This window comes from Pteropus medius, unplaced genomic scaffold, assembly GCF_902729225.1.
Source record: "Pteropus medius unplaced genomic scaffold, Ma_sr-lr_union100, whole genome shotgun sequence".
NCBI classification, from domain to species: domain Eukaryota; kingdom Metazoa; phylum Chordata; class Mammalia; order Chiroptera; family Pteropodidae; genus Pteropus; species Pteropus medius.
Window position 1 is genome coordinate 3,476,796 of NW_024354886.1, and position 17,645 is coordinate 3,494,440.

The 17,645-nt window shown below is 49.6% G+C and overlaps 1 protein-coding gene across 1 annotated transcript; it reads right to left on the bottom strand.

Moving 5' to 3' along the window:
- Positions 1-6,499: 6,499 nt before the first annotated feature.
- Positions 6,500-13,385, bottom strand: CDKN1A (cyclin dependent kinase inhibitor 1A). Its single transcript, XM_039856093.1, has 3 exons — positions 13,235-13,385; positions 8,409-8,858; positions 6,500-7,105 (listed from the first exon to the last, which is right to left on the bottom strand). The coding sequence occupies exons 2-3, from the start codon at positions 8,851-8,853 to the stop codon at positions 7,056-7,058; spliced, it is 495 nt and encodes a 164-aa protein (XP_039712027.1). The 5' UTR covers positions 8,854-8,858; positions 13,235-13,385; the 3' UTR covers positions 6,500-7,055.
- Between the last annotated feature and the right edge of the window lie 4,260 nt (positions 13,386-17,645).

The following is a 17,645-nucleotide window of genomic DNA, read 5'->3' on the forward strand; positions in this document are numbered from 1 at the left end:
ATAGAATGGTAGGAGGAGTATTTTAGAGGGTGTGGCACGGGGAGACCTGTCCAAAGACGCAATACTGGAATAGAGTATGTGAGGAAGAAAATATGGAAAATGAGAGCTCAGGAAAAGGGAACGGTGAGTGCAAAGGCCCTGAGGCAGAAGCATGGTTTGTGAACACAAGGAACAGAGAGCAAGCCAGTGTGGCTGGAGCAGGTAATGGCAGGAAGAATGGAGATGAGGTCAGAGGTAACAGACATTACGACCTGCAGGCCACGTGAGGACCTGGTTTGCTGTAAGTGAGATGGAAGCCATTTGGAGGGTGAAGTGATCCAATATAGGTTTTAAAAGAATCCCTGTAGCTGCTTTCATTTTGGAGAATAGACTAGAAGGCAAAGACAGAAGCAGGGAGACCAGTGAGGCGGCTTTTAAAATAATCCAGACAAGAAATAATGGCTTGGACCAGGAGGGCAGCAGTCGAGGTGATGATGAGAGGTGACTAAACTGTGGGTATATCCTGAAAATAGGGCCAACAGTGTTTCCTGCTAGATTTGGGCAAATGCGACAAGTCCGGGACCTTTTACTCTCCAGTAAGAGCTTCTCTTCATTTCTCTTTGAACAGAGCAAGGTTAGATTTTTAAGACCCAACCCCCAGGATCTCAAGGCAGCCTCAGTTCATTTGCCCCAACTCCACCTTCCCCTGCCAGCACAGAAAAGGTGGAGGTGGAGTGGGATTGGGGGGTGGGTTAGGGGGGGTTGTGTAACAGCCCTCTCTGATGGAGCCTGAGTGTCCTGGAGTGTTCGGCCTGGCTTCTCCCTCTGAAAACTGTCCCTGACCAACTAGCAGGAGGACATAATCAAGTATTAAGAAAAATGCTAGATCCAGGCCTTTTTGGAAACAGTGGAGCTAATTTTAAAATACAGTGTCACTGGACTTTTAAAAACACTGAGCTCAGAAACTACATTTTATAAAAACTGAATTAACGAACAAGAGTCAAAGACAGTGAGACCATTATATGAACGGGAAAATTTTCGCACTCATGAATTTTCGATTCCCCTAAAAGATGATTGAATTCACTGCGCAGTTTAGTAAACCCTGAAGCAAAATGCTCTCTGCTCTGGAGTGCAGTGGTGAGAGCTACAGTTCAAACTAGGAGACCTGCCTCCAGCTGCCAACTCCAAGCTTAGTCTAGGAGGTTGGGAGGACTGGCAATGTCAGGGGAAACCAAGGCCAGGGAGTTAGTTTTGAACTTGCATTTATATAGCACACTTTACGCATGACTGGGAAAACCTAAGTTACATCAAAGACCACAGAGAAGAACAGAAGGAGATAGGTCCCCAGCAATCCTCTTCTTCATGGGGGCAGTGGCCCTGGGTGAGGCACTTCCTCTTTCTGGTTTATCAAGAAGGTAGTATGACCTGGGTCATCAAGGTGGATATCCTAGCTCCCCACTCCTTCCTAGGGGCATGACCTCAGGCAAGTGATTTAAGGACTTATTGCCCGAGTTTCTTCTGTAAAACAGAAGATAATAGCACCCACCTTGTAGGTATGTTGCAAGATTCAATACTGTAAACCATATAAAATATTTGGAACCACGTTAGGCTGATGATCATCAATGTTAGCTGTTGTGATCCAGCCAATTTACAGATGGCCTTGGTCCTGTGCCAGACCAATTGTCAAATGATAAGGAACAGTGACTGGGGTGCTGGGGTGAGGTGGGTAAAGTGGAAGATTGGGACGGGGTGGGGTTTGGGAGACAAGTGCTCAAGTCAGGAAAGAAATGGATGGCGTCAGTAGTTAAGTACCCCAGAGGTACCCAGACAAGTAGCCCGGAGGGAGAATTCTAGGGTACGTTCCACGTGGTCTCTTCAGACATCCTGAGCAAGTTTAGGTCCCAGTTACATACAGCAGAACTTACTCACCAACACCTTTAGTGGCTTTTTTCTTTCCTTCCTCATATTCTTCACTCTCCAACTTGTGCTTCCAGGGACCACCTCCCAAGTAAACCATCTTTACACAGGTTGTTTGGGGTGTGGGGTGGGAATCTAAGACAGTTGGGACTAGAAATGGCAGATGGGCTTCTGAAAATGGATCCTTGCCAGTGAGATGACCTGCCAGTGGTAGTAGGGTGGTGGTATCTCGTGGTAGGCTGTGGCAACACAATGACTGAGACACAGCTGTGTGAGGGGGGTTGAGATGAGGGGCGGGTGGAAGTCCAGGGCAAAACTGACTTAGTAAGTCAAAGACTCGGGCGGTGCTAATTATGAGGATTGTGGAGCTGACTGGCTTTTGTCAGCTACTCCAGAAGCCTTGAAAAAAGAGAATGACAGGCTTAATCCAGGGCATGCTGTGGAATACAGGACTCCACAAGAGCTTTCTAAACCACCCTCATCTCCTGTGGCCCAAGGGTGGGCTGTGCTGATAAGAAGTCCCAGGATTTGATAACAAAGGTGGTGGAGCTACAAGAGAGACTGGATGCACAGCGCCAATGGACAGGGAAAGGGTAAGGCACTGAGGCCTGGAATGGAGACGTTTGGGTGGATGCACTTGAGGACCTTGGACCCTCAGCTTCCCCCGAGCCTTCCTGGCCTGCAGAAGTGCCCCCTACCTTGCTGGAGCAGAACTCTCTCTCAGTATCTGCAGTCCACACAAAAGATTCATCCAGATGCCTCACAAGACAATGCTTATATTCCTCGATTTCCACCCCACCTCCCCTCACTGCCTCTAGACCAGAGTCAGCAAACGTTTTCTTCAAGAACAGGAGAGTAAATATTTTCAGCTAATGAGCCATGTGACCTCTGTGGCTCAATTCTGCTTTTGTACTACTTAAATTAAGAGTGCAAAAAAACAACCATAGATAATAGGTAAGCAAATGGACATACCTGCGTTCTAGTAAAACTTTATACAAAAACAGGCAACTGGCCCTCTGAGCTGAGGTTTACCTGCCCCTTTTCTAGACCAGTAATTAGGGTTGGGTCTCAGCATTGCCCAATCAGGAAAGTACAGTGCCTGCTACTAGATGAAATAACTTACAAAAACGCAACGGTTCTGGCTGAAATGTATTGGTAGGAAATAGGAAACACATACGGGAGGAGATATCAAGGATGTGGGACTGGGGCTGGGGAGAGGAGGAATACAGGGCTGGATAAAGAGTTTTTAAGGAGGCCTCTCTCTTGATTCAGGCTTGATTCAGAGGTGGATGAAATAAAATGGACTTGCTACATGAGAACCCACCAGCTGACTGTCTTCCCCAGGAGGGCCCAGAAGACCCTCCCTTCTTGAAACAATAAAGAATGCACTAGCAAGAGGAACTCAGTGCTGGCTGAAGAGATGTTGCCATGGGCACTGTCAATGGAGACACAAAGGTTCTGCAGAAGCAGAGGCCACACAGGGCCACTGAATCCTCAGAGGCAAGGTGGGCACAAGGCCTGAATGGTTACCAGAGGCCTCTGATCTGCAGGGCCCTGTGGCAATGGCGTCCCCAGGGGTAAGAGAGATGGGCATTTAATGAGGATATGACTGACTTAACCACAACAGATCAAAGATGGGTGAGCAGAGGTTGATACCAGCTGCTATGATAGAAAGTGGCAGCCTGTCACCCAGTTTCCAGGTTTGAACCAGTTCTCAGACCCAGACGCGCTGATTGAAGAGAAAGACCCATAATGCCCCTGTGAGTACATAAAATAAATATCTTTTCAATTCCTCCCCGCAAGGTGCCCTCTGGCTATTTACCAGAATAGCCGTACAGTGTGGAAAGGGAATAACCTGATCTCTTGAGGCCTACTGGATGGAGTCTGGGCTTACACTGGTTCCAAGTGACTCAAAATACCATTATATCCTTCTTTTAGAGTAGGAGACATATAGAGTCCTGCCCAGGTTCGTCTCAGAGTCTAATGGGTGTGGACCCACTCTGTGGTTATTTCCTAGCCCTTGAGTGCAATTTGGTATGGATACACTTAGCAGCTGGCAGAACTGGTTTCCCAATCTATGAAATAAGAGTCATTATGAAAAGAAGAACCAAATGCAAGTCTCTAAAATCATTCCATAGTCAAGATAGTAAATCAGAAGCAACACCACACATCCCAGGTGGAATTACAGAGATTAGTCGTGCTCTCAAAGGATGCAAGATGGCCCCATCGTATCTCCATTCAATCTACCCCATACTGCTCCTGTAATAACCAAACAAAGCATGGCCATTGATGGTTACTCACGTAGTAGCTCTAATTGGTCATTATGTCCCATATGATAGCTTTACTAGAAGAGTCTATGCAGCCTCTGACTGTAAGAAGCTAGTAATATGGCCAATGCATTCTTTCTAAATCCACATCAGGAAAGGAAGCTATCATGTCAGTTAGATTTTAAGTGGTCAGTAACCTGGGGCATGCTAGGACATTCCTCCTATGGGAAAGGACAAGTTATTATACTGTGAACATCTTACCACTGAAAAGAGGCATAGCACTGTGTGCGCCAGTTTGGATTTTGGAGGCAGCATGCTAATGCTCCAGCCCATTTATTGGATGACTTAAGAAGCTGCCATGTTTGAGTGGAGGCCAGAGCAAAAGAGGGCTCTGTGATGGGTCCACGCTATGGGACAAGCACTTGGGAAGTATGACCCAGCATATCCCATGGTGCTAGAAATATCCACAGGTGGTAAGTAATAGTGTGAAGTCTCTGGAAAGCCCCAATGGGACATCCTCACCTTAGACCTCTAAGGTTCTAGAGCAAAGCCATGCCCTGTACAGCAGAGAATGAGTCAGCACTTAAAAAGTAGTTGTTGGCCAAAATGCAGAATTGGGAGCAAGTAAATGATTATCGTTTTGAGCCACTAAGTCTTGGGGGGATTAATTATAAAAAGATAATCAGAACATGCATGTAACAGTACTTTGTTCTTTTTAATGTTGTATACTATTCCACTATATATACACAATTGACATATATATACTTTTGTATACACACACACACACACACACACACACACACTCTTTTGTTAATCACATTGTTTCCAGTTTGGGTCTGTTACAAATAATGTTGCTATGAATGTGTCTTTTAGTGAAAATCTTTACTCATTTCTCTTGAGAACAAACGTAGGAATAGAATTGCTGGGTCATGTAGGAATGAGGGGAGGTATCTTTAGAAGATATTGCCAGTTTTTCGAAATAGTTGAAATATTTTGTTTCTACCTGCAAGGCATAAATAAGAGTTCCAGATGCTCCTCATCTTCATTAACACTTCGCATTGTCAGTCTTTTTCATCTTAGTCATTCTGGTAGGTGTATAGTGGTATCTTACTGTGGTTTTAATTTGCATTTCTCTGATAAGTAATGGTGTCAAGCTACAACGTGTTCTTTACTTAAAAAGAGCACACAAGAAACCAAAATATTGACAGTGGTGATCTTTGCAGAGGTGTGATGATTTATTGATTTGGTTTGGTTTGGTTTTTATTTTTTGTCTCATGGTCCTTCTGTTTGCCAAGCTTCCTGCATTTTTAAAACTTAAATGCTTAACTTTTAAAATTATAAAAACTGAAAAACCTTCCACCTACATGTTCTTAAAGATAACAAGGCATATTCACAAGTAAAGTCACCAGAAATATTTATTGAGCACCTGCTGTATACCCAGCATTGTGGGAGGGGCTACAAAGGACACAGAGCAGTACAGAACTTGGTCCCTGCCCTTGAAAGGTGTACAATCTAGGTGGAGACAGGCAAATGAGGACACATGGAGAGCCAGGAGATAACAGTCCAAGCCAGGAAGTTACAGGAGCTGGAAGATGTGTGGGGTTAGAACCACTAAGTGCTTTGGTGCCTCCAGGGGTTCAATGTTCAGTGCCAGGAAAGACAGCCCACAACTCCCAGGCCTGTAGTGGCCCATTTGGCATGCTCGATCCACTGCCTCTACTCCCACCATCTTAAAACATCCGACTCCTTGTTCAGCTGCTATTCAAAGTGCAATGAAATGGGGGGAGGGGTGGGGCAGATGGGAAAGTCCGAGGAGTCCCAGGGGTCACACCCTCTCCTCTCTAGAAAACGCCGCCCCCCCCCCCCACATACTTCTAATGCAGAGATCCTCACTCAGGGAGGCCTGTCTGACCACCCAAGATTTCTACCCCGAGCACTGAGAGGAGAAGAAAGTCACTGCTCGAGTTGCCTGAGGTAGAACTGGGGAATTCTACTTCTAGCATACCCCTTCCCCTTCCCGTCCACTGAGTTAGTGGGGACAAGCACCCCAGAGCTGCCACCAGGGCTGAGAGGAGTCTAGAGGGAAAAGACACGGGGGAGAGGAAAGAAACAGAGGAGGACTTGAGAGCCCAGCTAGAAAAGTGGGGCATCTGGAGCTCCTAGAAAAGTCCCAGGGAAGCCAACAGGGTGGAGGCCAAACACTGTGCTGGCCCCACCATAGGCAGCAGAGGGGCGTGAGGGGAGGCAAGGTGGTTTGCTACGGGACCCTACCTTCCCCAGGCCTTCACAAGACAGAGTGGGGTATCAAGGGCCAGGAAGGTGCCAGTCCCCAGCCCTATTCCAGGCTATGCCCACTTCAAGGTCACCATGCTTAGCCTTAGAGGAGGCAAAAGGACTCCAAGGTTTGGATGATGCCCCCACTCTGCTTGGCCCGCTTCAAAGTGCTATCTCTTCTCAAATTTTAAGGAATTCAGGTCTGAGAATGAAGGAAAGGGGCAGAATTTCATAATGTCAGTGTGACAGTGAACAGAGGGAGCCAGGCCCCTCCAGTGAGCACCACCTAGCAGGTGGGGGTCATGCCAGCCCCACTTTACCTCCAGGAGACAGGAAACAGAGCATAGGATGAGAAATTTTTAAATAATAGTTTGCATAATAAAAATATCTGGCAATCTAATAAGCCTATCATTCCTCTAATGTTTTCTTTAAATAATTCTAATGCCAGCAGCTGGCAGGGGTGGGAGGCAAGCAGGCTATGTACATGAGGAATTTAAATTAAAACACACATAATAATTAAGACACACAAACTAAAAGACTAAGGCAAAAGATGTAGAAGGAGCCTGCAAGGGGCGGCAGGCCCACGTTTACAGGAGTGTGAGGCTTCCAGTGCGCGGGTTAGGGCTTCTTCTTGGAGAAGATCAGGCGGCGTTTGGAGTGATAGAAATCTGAGGAGAGAGAACAGAAGTCAGACAGGCCAGGAGGAAGAAGGCACAATTACTAAATCAAGGCAAACTGCAGAGGAACCAGGGACCCCTCCCTAGGGCCAAAGGGACACATTGTCAAATACTGGGAAGAACTCTGGCAACTTCTGCCCCATTTCCCAGGGTGTTTACAGGACATCACCACGCTTCACAGAAGTCACTGATAACGGGACTTATGTTCCTGAGCCAGCTCTAAGCCAGGCTACCCAATGTGCCACCAGTCCTACGCGGTTATTTAAATTAACTAAGTAAAACGAAAAATTCACTTTCTCAGTCACACTAGTCACATGTCAAATAATCAAAGCTCTATGTGGTTAGTAGCACTGGATATTTGCGTCACTGCAGAGTTCTATTGGACAGCACTGCTCTAAGGATATCATTAGATCATCCATGAAAAGGGTGCCTGCACAATGCTTGGGCCATATAAACATTAGCTATTATTATTATTATCCTTATTGTTAGTTCTGATTCAGCTACGAATTTGCTGTGGGACTCTTGGCTGCAGCTCTTTGAGCCTCTGTTTCCTCACCTGTAAAATGAGGATAACACTGGTATGGTCCTCTAAGGATTAAATGGAATGCTCTCTAGAAAGGCTTTGGTCTAGGGCTTGGCCTAATAATTGCTCAAATGTCAGCATTACTCATTTATAATTTATCAAGCCCTACTATATGCCAGACACTGTTATAGGTGCTAGGGAGTCAGCAATGAACAAGAGAGAGAGAGATCCCTTCCTCATGGAGATAATATCCTAGTGGGGGAGATGGACAATAACAAGAAAGTAGCTGCTGACGGTAAAAAGTACTAAAGCGAACAAAATAGGCAGGGCAGGACTGGAAGTAGGTGTGTGTGATGGGGAAGAGGAGTTAAGCTTGTATAGAGCAGCTAGTAAATTATATCATTAGTTTTCTTTCCTTTGCAAATTCACTGTGCAACTTTAGGAAAACCACTCTACCTCTCTGAACCTTGTTTCCTTGCCTATAAAAGGGTGGCAAGAATGTCATATGGTATAGGATTGCTATAAGGACTAAATGAAATCCACCTTAGAAACTTAGCGAAGGACCTGGCATTTAATAAATGTTCCCAATAAATGTTAGCTAGTTGGTCTTGGTTACAGACTTGCTATGTGACCTCAGGCAAGTGGCTTCCCTCTCTGTGCCTGTTTCCCCCTTGTAATGAGCAAGCAGCACCAGACAGGTCAGCCCTTGCACCATGAATCCTAGGTCTTGGTCCCTTGCAGTGTCAGTGACATTCTTGCATCTGTCCTTACCTGTCATGCTGGTCTGCCGCCGTTTCCGGCCCTGAGAGATACCAGGCCCACCTGGGGACCCCTCAGGCTGCTCAGGGGAGCGAGGCAAGAGGGTACAGGACAGTGACAGGTCCACATGGTCCTCCTGAGCTGTCCCCTGCAGCAGGACAGGTGAGCTGCTAGGCCGCCTGCCTCCTCCCAGGTCGTCTCGGGTCCCCCGGGGCCCCGAGGGCAAGTAGACCTTGGGCAGGCCCAGACCCCACACACGCTCCCAGGCAAAGTTGCCCTCCAGCGGTGTCTCAGTGACAAAGTCGAAGTTCCATCGCTCACAGGCCTCCTGCACACAACTGGCCATTAGTGCATCGCAGTCTCGGCGTAGCTGCTCACTGTCCACTGGGCCGAAGAGGCGACGACAGGCCTTGCTGCCCTGGGGGATTGGACGGGCATTTCGGGATGGCTCCGACATGGCACCTGCAGGTGAGACAGTAAGGCACTGGTTAGTGGGAAAATAGACCCCCTTACCAGGCAGTGCTTTGCTCAGGTGAGGTCTTCCTACTAGAACAGGAGGTGAAAGGGTGTCTCTGGTTCCTTCCAGCTGTCTACCACCTTCTTCCCACAGGGCCCCCCAAACATCCCACCATCAGACACTGGGTTGGGGCAGAGCTCAGCCAGCCTGGACCCCAGGGCAACTGAAAGAGCAGGCAGGTGAAGGGCAAGCTTATGTCAACAAAGGCAAGTTTATGCAATAGCAGGGATCAGGGGCCTGTTTACCACCAGGTATTATCAGATAAAAACCAATTTACTGTCCTCCTCTGTGGTGTCCCTCATGGATGTGAATGCCCAAGTACCTGTGAATTGCCAGTCCAGCAGTTTCCCAGCCCCAGCCCTGGCCAAGAGGTCAGTTACCAAATGAATGGACAGGCTGACAGCTCCTCCTGAATCCGCCAGTACAGATGCGCATGTAGCATAACTCTGCTCTGACACTTAAAAATACCCTGGACTTCGGGGTAAAAAAACAACTGGGATCTAGGCCTACCTTTCCTGTTTACTATCTAAACTTTAAAAAGTCACTTAATGTCTCTGGGCCTCAGTTTTCTTAACTATAAAATGGAACTTTATGAAAGCTTCAAGAGCATCGCTGTGGAAACACATTCAAACAATTGGTCAGGGTGTCCCTCTAGGCAAGGCAGATGAAACAGAGCGGAAAGGCTGTATCTTGCGGCTAAGAGCAAGAGTTCTAGAGCGGGACTGCCTGGGTTAGAATCCCGGCTCTGCTGGTTGACCCTGGATAAGTGGCTTAACTTCTCTGGACTCTACTGTTCTCATCCATAAAATGGAGACAATAATAGTGAATGTCTCAGAGAACAGAGGATTAACTGAGTTGATGTAGGTTACATGCATAGAGCAATACCTGGTATACAGAAATGTTTGGAAAACAGAAGTATTATTATTTCTCTCTTCCTTCAGTTCTAGCTGAGCCTCCCCCCAGGCCACCACCTCCTTTGAACAGCAGCTGACAGGTGCTGTAGGCTGAGCACCTTTCCCAAGGATGTCATCAGGTGGGCAGCCTGGGGCTGAGGAGGAGCTGGGCAGGGCAGGGCAGTGATGATTTCTCCCAGGCTGAGCCACATCCTGCCAGGCCCATCAGGTGATCTGAAGTCTAGACAGCCTTGAAACCCCTGCCCTATGTTGCCTACATCCAAAAAACCTGTTTTGCAGGCAAAGAAAATTAATGGTGGCTGGTCTACCCTGTTCCTCTCCTCCCACTTCAGGAGAGGGAAAGCCAAGGGTGTTTGCCCATGAGGGAGTGCTGGCACCCACTTGCCCTGCTCTGGCCTGACTCCACGGCTGAGCAGTTGCATGACCTTGGCAGGGACTGGGTTTTCCTGGGGACAAGTCCTGATTTGCAGACTCTGAGGGTGAAAGTTCTGCTGAGGGACCCCTTGGGACAGAAAGCCCTGGACCCACGCCACACCTACCGCTCCTTACTCCACCTCTCACAATAAGTGCAGCCCACATCTCAGCTGATGGGGGCGGGGGCGGGGGGCATTGGTGATCTCAGACCAAGTTTAAAGGGTAGGAGTTCCAAGAGATATGATACTTGCCCCCAAAACCGTGCAGATAAAAAGCTCAAGGGCCACTGCCCCATAGAGGGGTTACAGAGTGCAGAGCCCTCAATAACCTTTGCCCACTCTCTTTGGGGCAAGGATTTGGATTAATTTATATACTTTTATGTGCCAGGAGCTAAGAAATTTATGGATATTAATTTCCCCCAAAAGTGGGTATATTATCTCTTTTTTACAGAAGAGGTAACCAAGTCTCAGAAAAGTAACTTTCCCAAGGTCACATACCTCACAAGTAGCACATCCAGATTTGAACCCAGGCCTATTTGCCTTGGGTTCTGTGCTCTGGTGTTGAACCTACTCTCTAATTTTGAAATTTCTTAACCAGAGAGGACCATCAGAATCAGTTGGGGACCTTTTTCAAAATAGAGATTGATAGGACCCTCCCTCCTCAGACCACGTTAATTCAAATTGAAGGGGATTTAAGCAAGTGTTTGGCAGTTCCCAGATGGGCAGTCTTGGGAAGATGCTGAAATAGACAGTCTGGGTCTCGGTGCCTCATTGGTACGAGAAGGGGCTCACCTAGGGCTTTATCAGGAAGTTGGATATTCTTTGGCGTCCAGGAGCTGAAGATGGGACCAGAATCCAGGCAGGAACCTTCTATCTACCACCCCTTCCCTTATGTCTCTTATAGGGTCCGGATCAAAACTGCTCTGTTGCCCATTATCTTAACTACCAGCTCAGAGGAAACTCACAAACGCAAACCCTCGTTTTACAAACAAGTAACTGAGAATAGCTTTCTTCGTTGGCCTCCGTGTTTTAGACTTTAACCAAATTTAATTCTCAAGTAAATAGTAAGCACCCAGTAAACATTGTTGAACCAATGGGAGTCTTTTTAGGGGTCGTCGGTTGGGGGTGGGGGGCGATGAGCGACCTGGAATAAGCCCAGGAGTAGCGGCGGGAAGAGAGGCGGGCTAAGCGGCATTCCGCGGGAAGGAGTGTGTGCTATTCGCGCAGGGGCCGGAAGGGGGCGCCGGTCTCCAGGAAATCACGCGCCGGTAAGAGATGCGTGGGCAAGGCCTTGGACAGCGGCAGTGAGTTGTGATGAGTCAGTTTCCTGCTAAGTGCTCCCCGCCCGCCAAAACTTCGCTTCCACTCCGGCCGCGCGTCATCCTCGGCTGGGGAGGGGGAAGAGGAGGGGGACTGGGGCCGCGAACACGTCACTCTGACCCAGCCAGGCTTCCGAAAACCCCGCCACTGTTGGGAAACCGCGCACTCTCGCGCCATCTCTGTCCCACACACGCACCGCACGCACAGGCGCGCAGTGATCTGGTCCCTCCACCTTATCTCCACGCCCAAAGCACGGGATGAGTCAGATCCCTGGAAAATAAAAATAGACGAGAGCGCAGAAAACAAAACCGCTCGAAAGTCCTCCCCGAAACGCGACGTGGAGGGAAAGAGGGAGGGAGCTGCCTGAGCGCCCGAAAGTGCCAAACCCAGTTCCAGGATTCTTTTCCGCATGAGGGCGCAAGTGTCCCCCCAAGGTCCTGAGACTTGGCGGCCGCACTGTGGCCCGGGATGGGCGGCGGCACCCGAAAGGCGACTCGCCTTCCTACGCCGCTCAGCTCTGTCGCCCTCGGAAAGGGAATTCTGGACTAGGTCCGGAATTCTGCGCCCCAAGCCCGGGGATGCAGCTAACAGAGGCCCTGAGCAGCGTTGCTCCCCCGAAGCCTCCTCATCTCTCCAAGTTGCCACCCCACCCCGCCTACCACTCCGGCGTCGACCGCACGCCCCTTCGCCCCGCTGCGCAGAGCTCGGCTCCGGCTTCGGAGTCCTTCGCCCTGACCCGATGGCAGGCAGGGACGGGGTCTCCCGGCAGTGGTGGGAGAGAGGTGGGGGGCCTCCTGCGCTTCTTGAACTGACAGGCTGGCCCTAACCCACCCAGCGCGGGGCCGCGGCTCCAGGTCCCCGAGGACGCACGGCTGGGTGGAGACCGGACACCCGTTCCTGGACCTCCCGGTGTCCCGCTTCTCTGGGAACACTTTGTACCAGCCAAATAGGCCACTGTGCTGAAGGGGAGGGGGCGGGGACGGAGACCGCGGAGGGGCACGGAAGGGGCCTTCGGGGGCACCACTGTACCCCAGCCAGGGCGGAGTTCTGACCTCACCCGGCCCGGCCCCCGGGGTCTCCTTGTCGCCGTGAGTCACCTCCTCGCTGGCCCTTAAGGGACGTGTCCTGACTTGTTCCCAAGAGCAAGGGACACTGCCCGCGCTGACCTCAGCGCCCAGTCGGGTGGCTGACACGACAGCGTCGGGGACCCGCACCTCACGCACTGGATCTGAGAGCCGCCCAGGAGCGGAGCCCAGACGAACGTGCCCAGTCGGCGTGCGCGCCCCTGCCGGACCCCTCCGCGGACAGGGTCTTCATCCCCACGCCGCGAGCCGGCCGCGCCGGGTCCACGCCTCCCCTCATCCCAGCCGAGTTTGTACGCGAGGGGACCGTGGCAGCGGATCCCTGGTCCTCACGTCCCTCTCCCCGCCCCGAGTCTCCGACACATGTCGACCCCCATCACACACGCGCTTCCAGACACGCCGTGAGCAAAACCGAGACTCACGCACAGACCCACGCACGTCATTCACCTGTGGACACAGCACACGCACACCCTCGCGGACCCTCACACGTACGGGCAGTACATGTACGGGACACAAACACGGACACGCTCAGCTCAGCTTTGCTCCCAGACGCCAGCTCCGGGTCTGTCCTTGCCGGCCACGACTCCCTCACCTCTGAATGTCTCTGTCTCCGAGAACACGCGCGGATTCTGGAACTTTAAGCCACCGACTCCGTCAGCTGCTCACACCTCAGCTGGCGCCGCCGGGCGCGGCCCTTATAACTGGGGTTTCAGGCGGGGCCGGCTGCTCTGCTCACTGCGCGGCTGGGACCGCCCTCCCTCGGGACACCGGCTCCTCCTCCGCGCCTGGCAACGCACTCGCTCCTCTGTGCTCCGGTGTCAGCTTCGCGTGCTGCAGGAGGGCGCTTCCCGCCTCTCCATACCCCGCGTCCTGATTTGTGCGCTTGACCATTTCCCTACGAATTGAGCCACAAATGTGGGGTTTAGGGGGTTGTTTTTTTTTTTCTCAGTTGAGTGAGTTGGCATTCCCCAGGAGGGGATGACATTGTTAGGATGAGCCCTTTTTCTGGCCCTGAAAAGATCACAAGGGGTGACATTAATAGTAAAATAAGAATCCTTAAATAATAAAAATGATGCGCCTCGCTTTGCAATTCCCAGAAAAGCCCCAGTATACCACCACTATTTCCACCGAACCCTCACTAAACCATCTCTCCCCCAAGCACCTGGGGCACCCAGACACCCCAAGAAAGCCTCCTGGAGGTCTGAACCAGATTCAATCCCCTTTATTTCACAGATGAGGAAACTGAGTCCCACAGAACTAAAGGGATGCAAAGGGTTTGCTTGGCAATGCCTCAGGGAAGAAGCGAATTGGAGACACTTCTCAGAAAGGGTCAACCTGGTTTCCAGAGGAAATGGGGGAAATTCAGCATTGAACAAACCTCCCTGAACTCTCCTCATTCCCACACCCACCTCTCTCAACTCAACAGAAGAAACCTCTGTGATTGCAGCAGATTTGATGGCTAGGAAGGGGAGGAATGGGTGAACGAGTTATCTCCTGAATATTCCCCACACAGCCCACATACACCTCTGGTGAAACAGGTTCAGAGACGGTCAGTGACTTGACTCAGATCACACAGCAATAAATGGCTATGGTTGGAACGTAGGTGTTTTGCCTCTATACCAGAGCTTCTTGTTGCTCTATATTTCATAGGTTCTAGAATGAGGGAGACACCCAGGACCCCTAATTTCCAGGCAGCTTACTGAAGTGACATGGATGAAGAACAATTCTGGAAATGTCTCCTGGTGTTTCTGACAGATACAGAAGCAAGTGAGGTCCCCTATGTTCCCACAAACCTCTACACACCTAGTTCACCTTGGATCTCACCTTTGCCCCCTTCCTTCACCTAAAACATTTGCAGTTTCTGCTTTTAAAAAATTGCAGATAAGTGTTAATCTGAACAGAAATCCCACTAAAAAATAGAATTCAAGCTTGGAGTCTATTTGGACTATAAATACTGACATCTAGGGCTGTTCAGTGTCTGGAAATCTCTGCCCGGACATGCCCAGTCTTCTTCCTCTAACACAGCTGACCTCAGAGAATACAAGCCTCTTTCTCTTTCACTGCCAGGATGGGAACCACGGTTGGGGTGGGAGGGCGCAGCATCAGACCCTCTTGCCTGCCTGATATTGGAGTCAGGCCAGGAGTGTAGCTGGACCTTAGGAGGGCCTCAAAAAGTCCAAGACCCCAGGACCAGCCCCTTCTCCCCAGCTCCTTTCTCTGCCCTCCCCTTGTCCCCCGAACACACACATACCTGCACCATCCAAAGTCTGGGTTGTCAAATGTCCAGCAGAAGACAGGCACATCCTCCTACATCCTCGTACTGCCTTGAATCCCTTCGGCTTTCAGGCATTTCAAATAGAGTTGACATTGTCTAACTGTTTACTCTGGGAAAAAAATTTTAATGAAGGCTTGTATTGAATTACTTAAAGTTTTGTGGTACCGAGCTTCACCATAAAATAATTATTTTTGTTGTTATTGTTGGGAAGCGAGGGTTTTTTTTAATAACCTCTAGCTCACCACCAGCACCACCACAACAGAATTCAACAAATATTTATAAAGCACCTACTAAGTGTTTCCAACCATACACTTGAATGTATAGCCAGGCATGTCCTTATAAGAGGACTTCTGCCCTGAAGAAGTCACACAGGAGATCTGACTCCCAATACACACACACACACACACACACGTGTGTGTGCACATAACAGATCTCAAGCCAATCTCAAGGGATATGCTGCGAACCACATATTCTGTTCAGAGAAACTCGGACCAAGGTCTCCCTGAGGTCTCTGGCTGCAGAGGGGCGGGGCGGGGAGAGGTGTCTCCTGTCTTCTACTATCCCCCTTCCCCCAAAAGCAGGCAGCCCCAAGAACAAAACAGCCATCAGCCTCTTCCGTGCCAGGACTCGACATGTCGGGACAAGTTCCTGAGGGCCAGAGGGCCAGTCAGGCCACTGTCTGCTGCCTGGGCATGCTCCCCAGAAAGCAGGCAGCTTAGGGATGGAGCAAGGCTCAGTCTAGGGGACGAGACAGTCCAGATCAGTCCCCACCAGGGCAGGAGGTGATGATGGAAAGGAAAGGTGGGAAGTCCAAGCCTGAAAAAGGAAGATGTGAGGAGGGCTCTATGGTGGCTGCAGGAGCTGCTCAAGAAGGGAGAGGAAGTGCTGGGAACAATGTCACCATTTCTCAGAAATGGACCGGGGAGTCCCAAATCGGGGCAGTCAGCTTTCAGAGGAATTCACCTCCACACTGGCTCTCAAGAAGTGAGACCCCAGAGAGGAGGCAAAATAGAGATATTATATTGCTAAGCAGAAGAAAACCTGCCTTTTTTTTTTTTTAAGGAAGAATGAGATTGGGAGCCCCCACTCTGACCCACTAGGGACTTTACTCAGCCAGTACAAAGATCGGGACTGACCATACAGTGAGGCAGAGAAATTTGTGGCAGAATTTGTGCTACACGAATACTTCCAGCCAGTCTCCCTAAGCTGCAAATATCACCTTACCTAAGCCTGAAATTTCACCATGAGAAATTCATTTCTTTGGCACAAATTCTATTCTTCATTAAATAAGACCATGTAGGTAAAGTGCTTAGCATAGTTCCTGGCACATAGGAATCACTCTCTGAATATTAGTTATTATTATTGCTTTCCAACACCTCCAAGGAAGATATCTCTTGAAATTGAGTAATCATTTATACACCAGTGGTGTCTTTGGTAGGTTTCTCAGAAAATACACTCTCAAGTAGAGATTTGCTTGAAGGAGGTTTCTTGAGGAGTGCATTTACAATCAATACCTATGAGGGTATAAAGGAAACAGGATTGGGCTGAGAGGAGCTGGGCTGACTGGAGGCCCTAGAGAGGCCTTAGTGGATCCCATTGGGGGCTCTGGAGTTAGGATGGTCCTGCAGAGTTCCCCGAGTTGAAGCAAGGGGGCCAGGCCTTTATACACCTGCTTCAATCAGTCATTTGGATGTGGCTACCCCTGGAGTAGGGGGATGCATGACCTTGAACAAGAGCACTCCCTTATCTGAGCGCTCAGCTGTAAGCATTAGCAGCTAATCATCCCAACAGCCAGTGGGGAGAATGAGTGCCTGGGTCCTGTAGAGGGTTCTAAGTGGCACATTACAGTATGAATGAGTTGATCAAATCGTTTAGGGAGTAGAAGGTGGTGAGAAAATGCAGCAAATATAGGCTGCCTCAGGAGTGAAGGGCTTGCACATATCGTTTCCTCTTCCTGGAATGAGTATTCCTCGCCAGCCTACACTGTCTCCACTCCTCTCTCCACTGGTTGAACTCCTATTGATCCTTCATAGCCCAATTTACATGACCCTTTGCGGGGAGGTCTTCTCAGGGCTCCCTCTGGCTCCTAGAGTTCCCGGTGAACAATCCACTCCACTGTGCTTTGCTGGCCTTCTTAGTTTATGTGCCTACTGCATTCCCTGAGCTGGGAACCTGGAGGGGATGAGCCCATATTTTATTCATCTTTGTACTTTTGAAGCCTAACAGTCTCGGCTGGAGCGCAGCGAAGATTTACGGAAGTGCCATTTTTAGCCTGCACTCTGAGGTTAGGCTTCAGTGCCTTTACAAATATCACTGACACCTTGGAGTTTCTCTTCTACCCTGACCTCTTCTCCTCTACCTCAAAGTAAACACTCTATTGAATTTTATGTTGAACTTCCCTTTGTTTTCAATAGTTTTATCACATGCGACCTAGACATTAATACTCATTTTTCTATGTGCTCTTCTACATTTCCCAGCACCCCCTTGCAGGTTAGACAGAGTCATGTGACCAGCTCTAGCCAATGAAATGTGAGCATAAGTGACATTTGTCTTTTTGGGGGCTGAGGCCAAGTGAAATTCTCCAGCCTTTCTGTCCTCCATGGCTGTGGCAAAAGTGAGGTCTCATGTTCCAATTGGTGCCACCTCAACACAGTAGAGCCTTCATCAGCCTGGGTTCCTGACTGTACGAAGCAGAGCACCCCATCAACTTGTGTGGGATATGTATGAG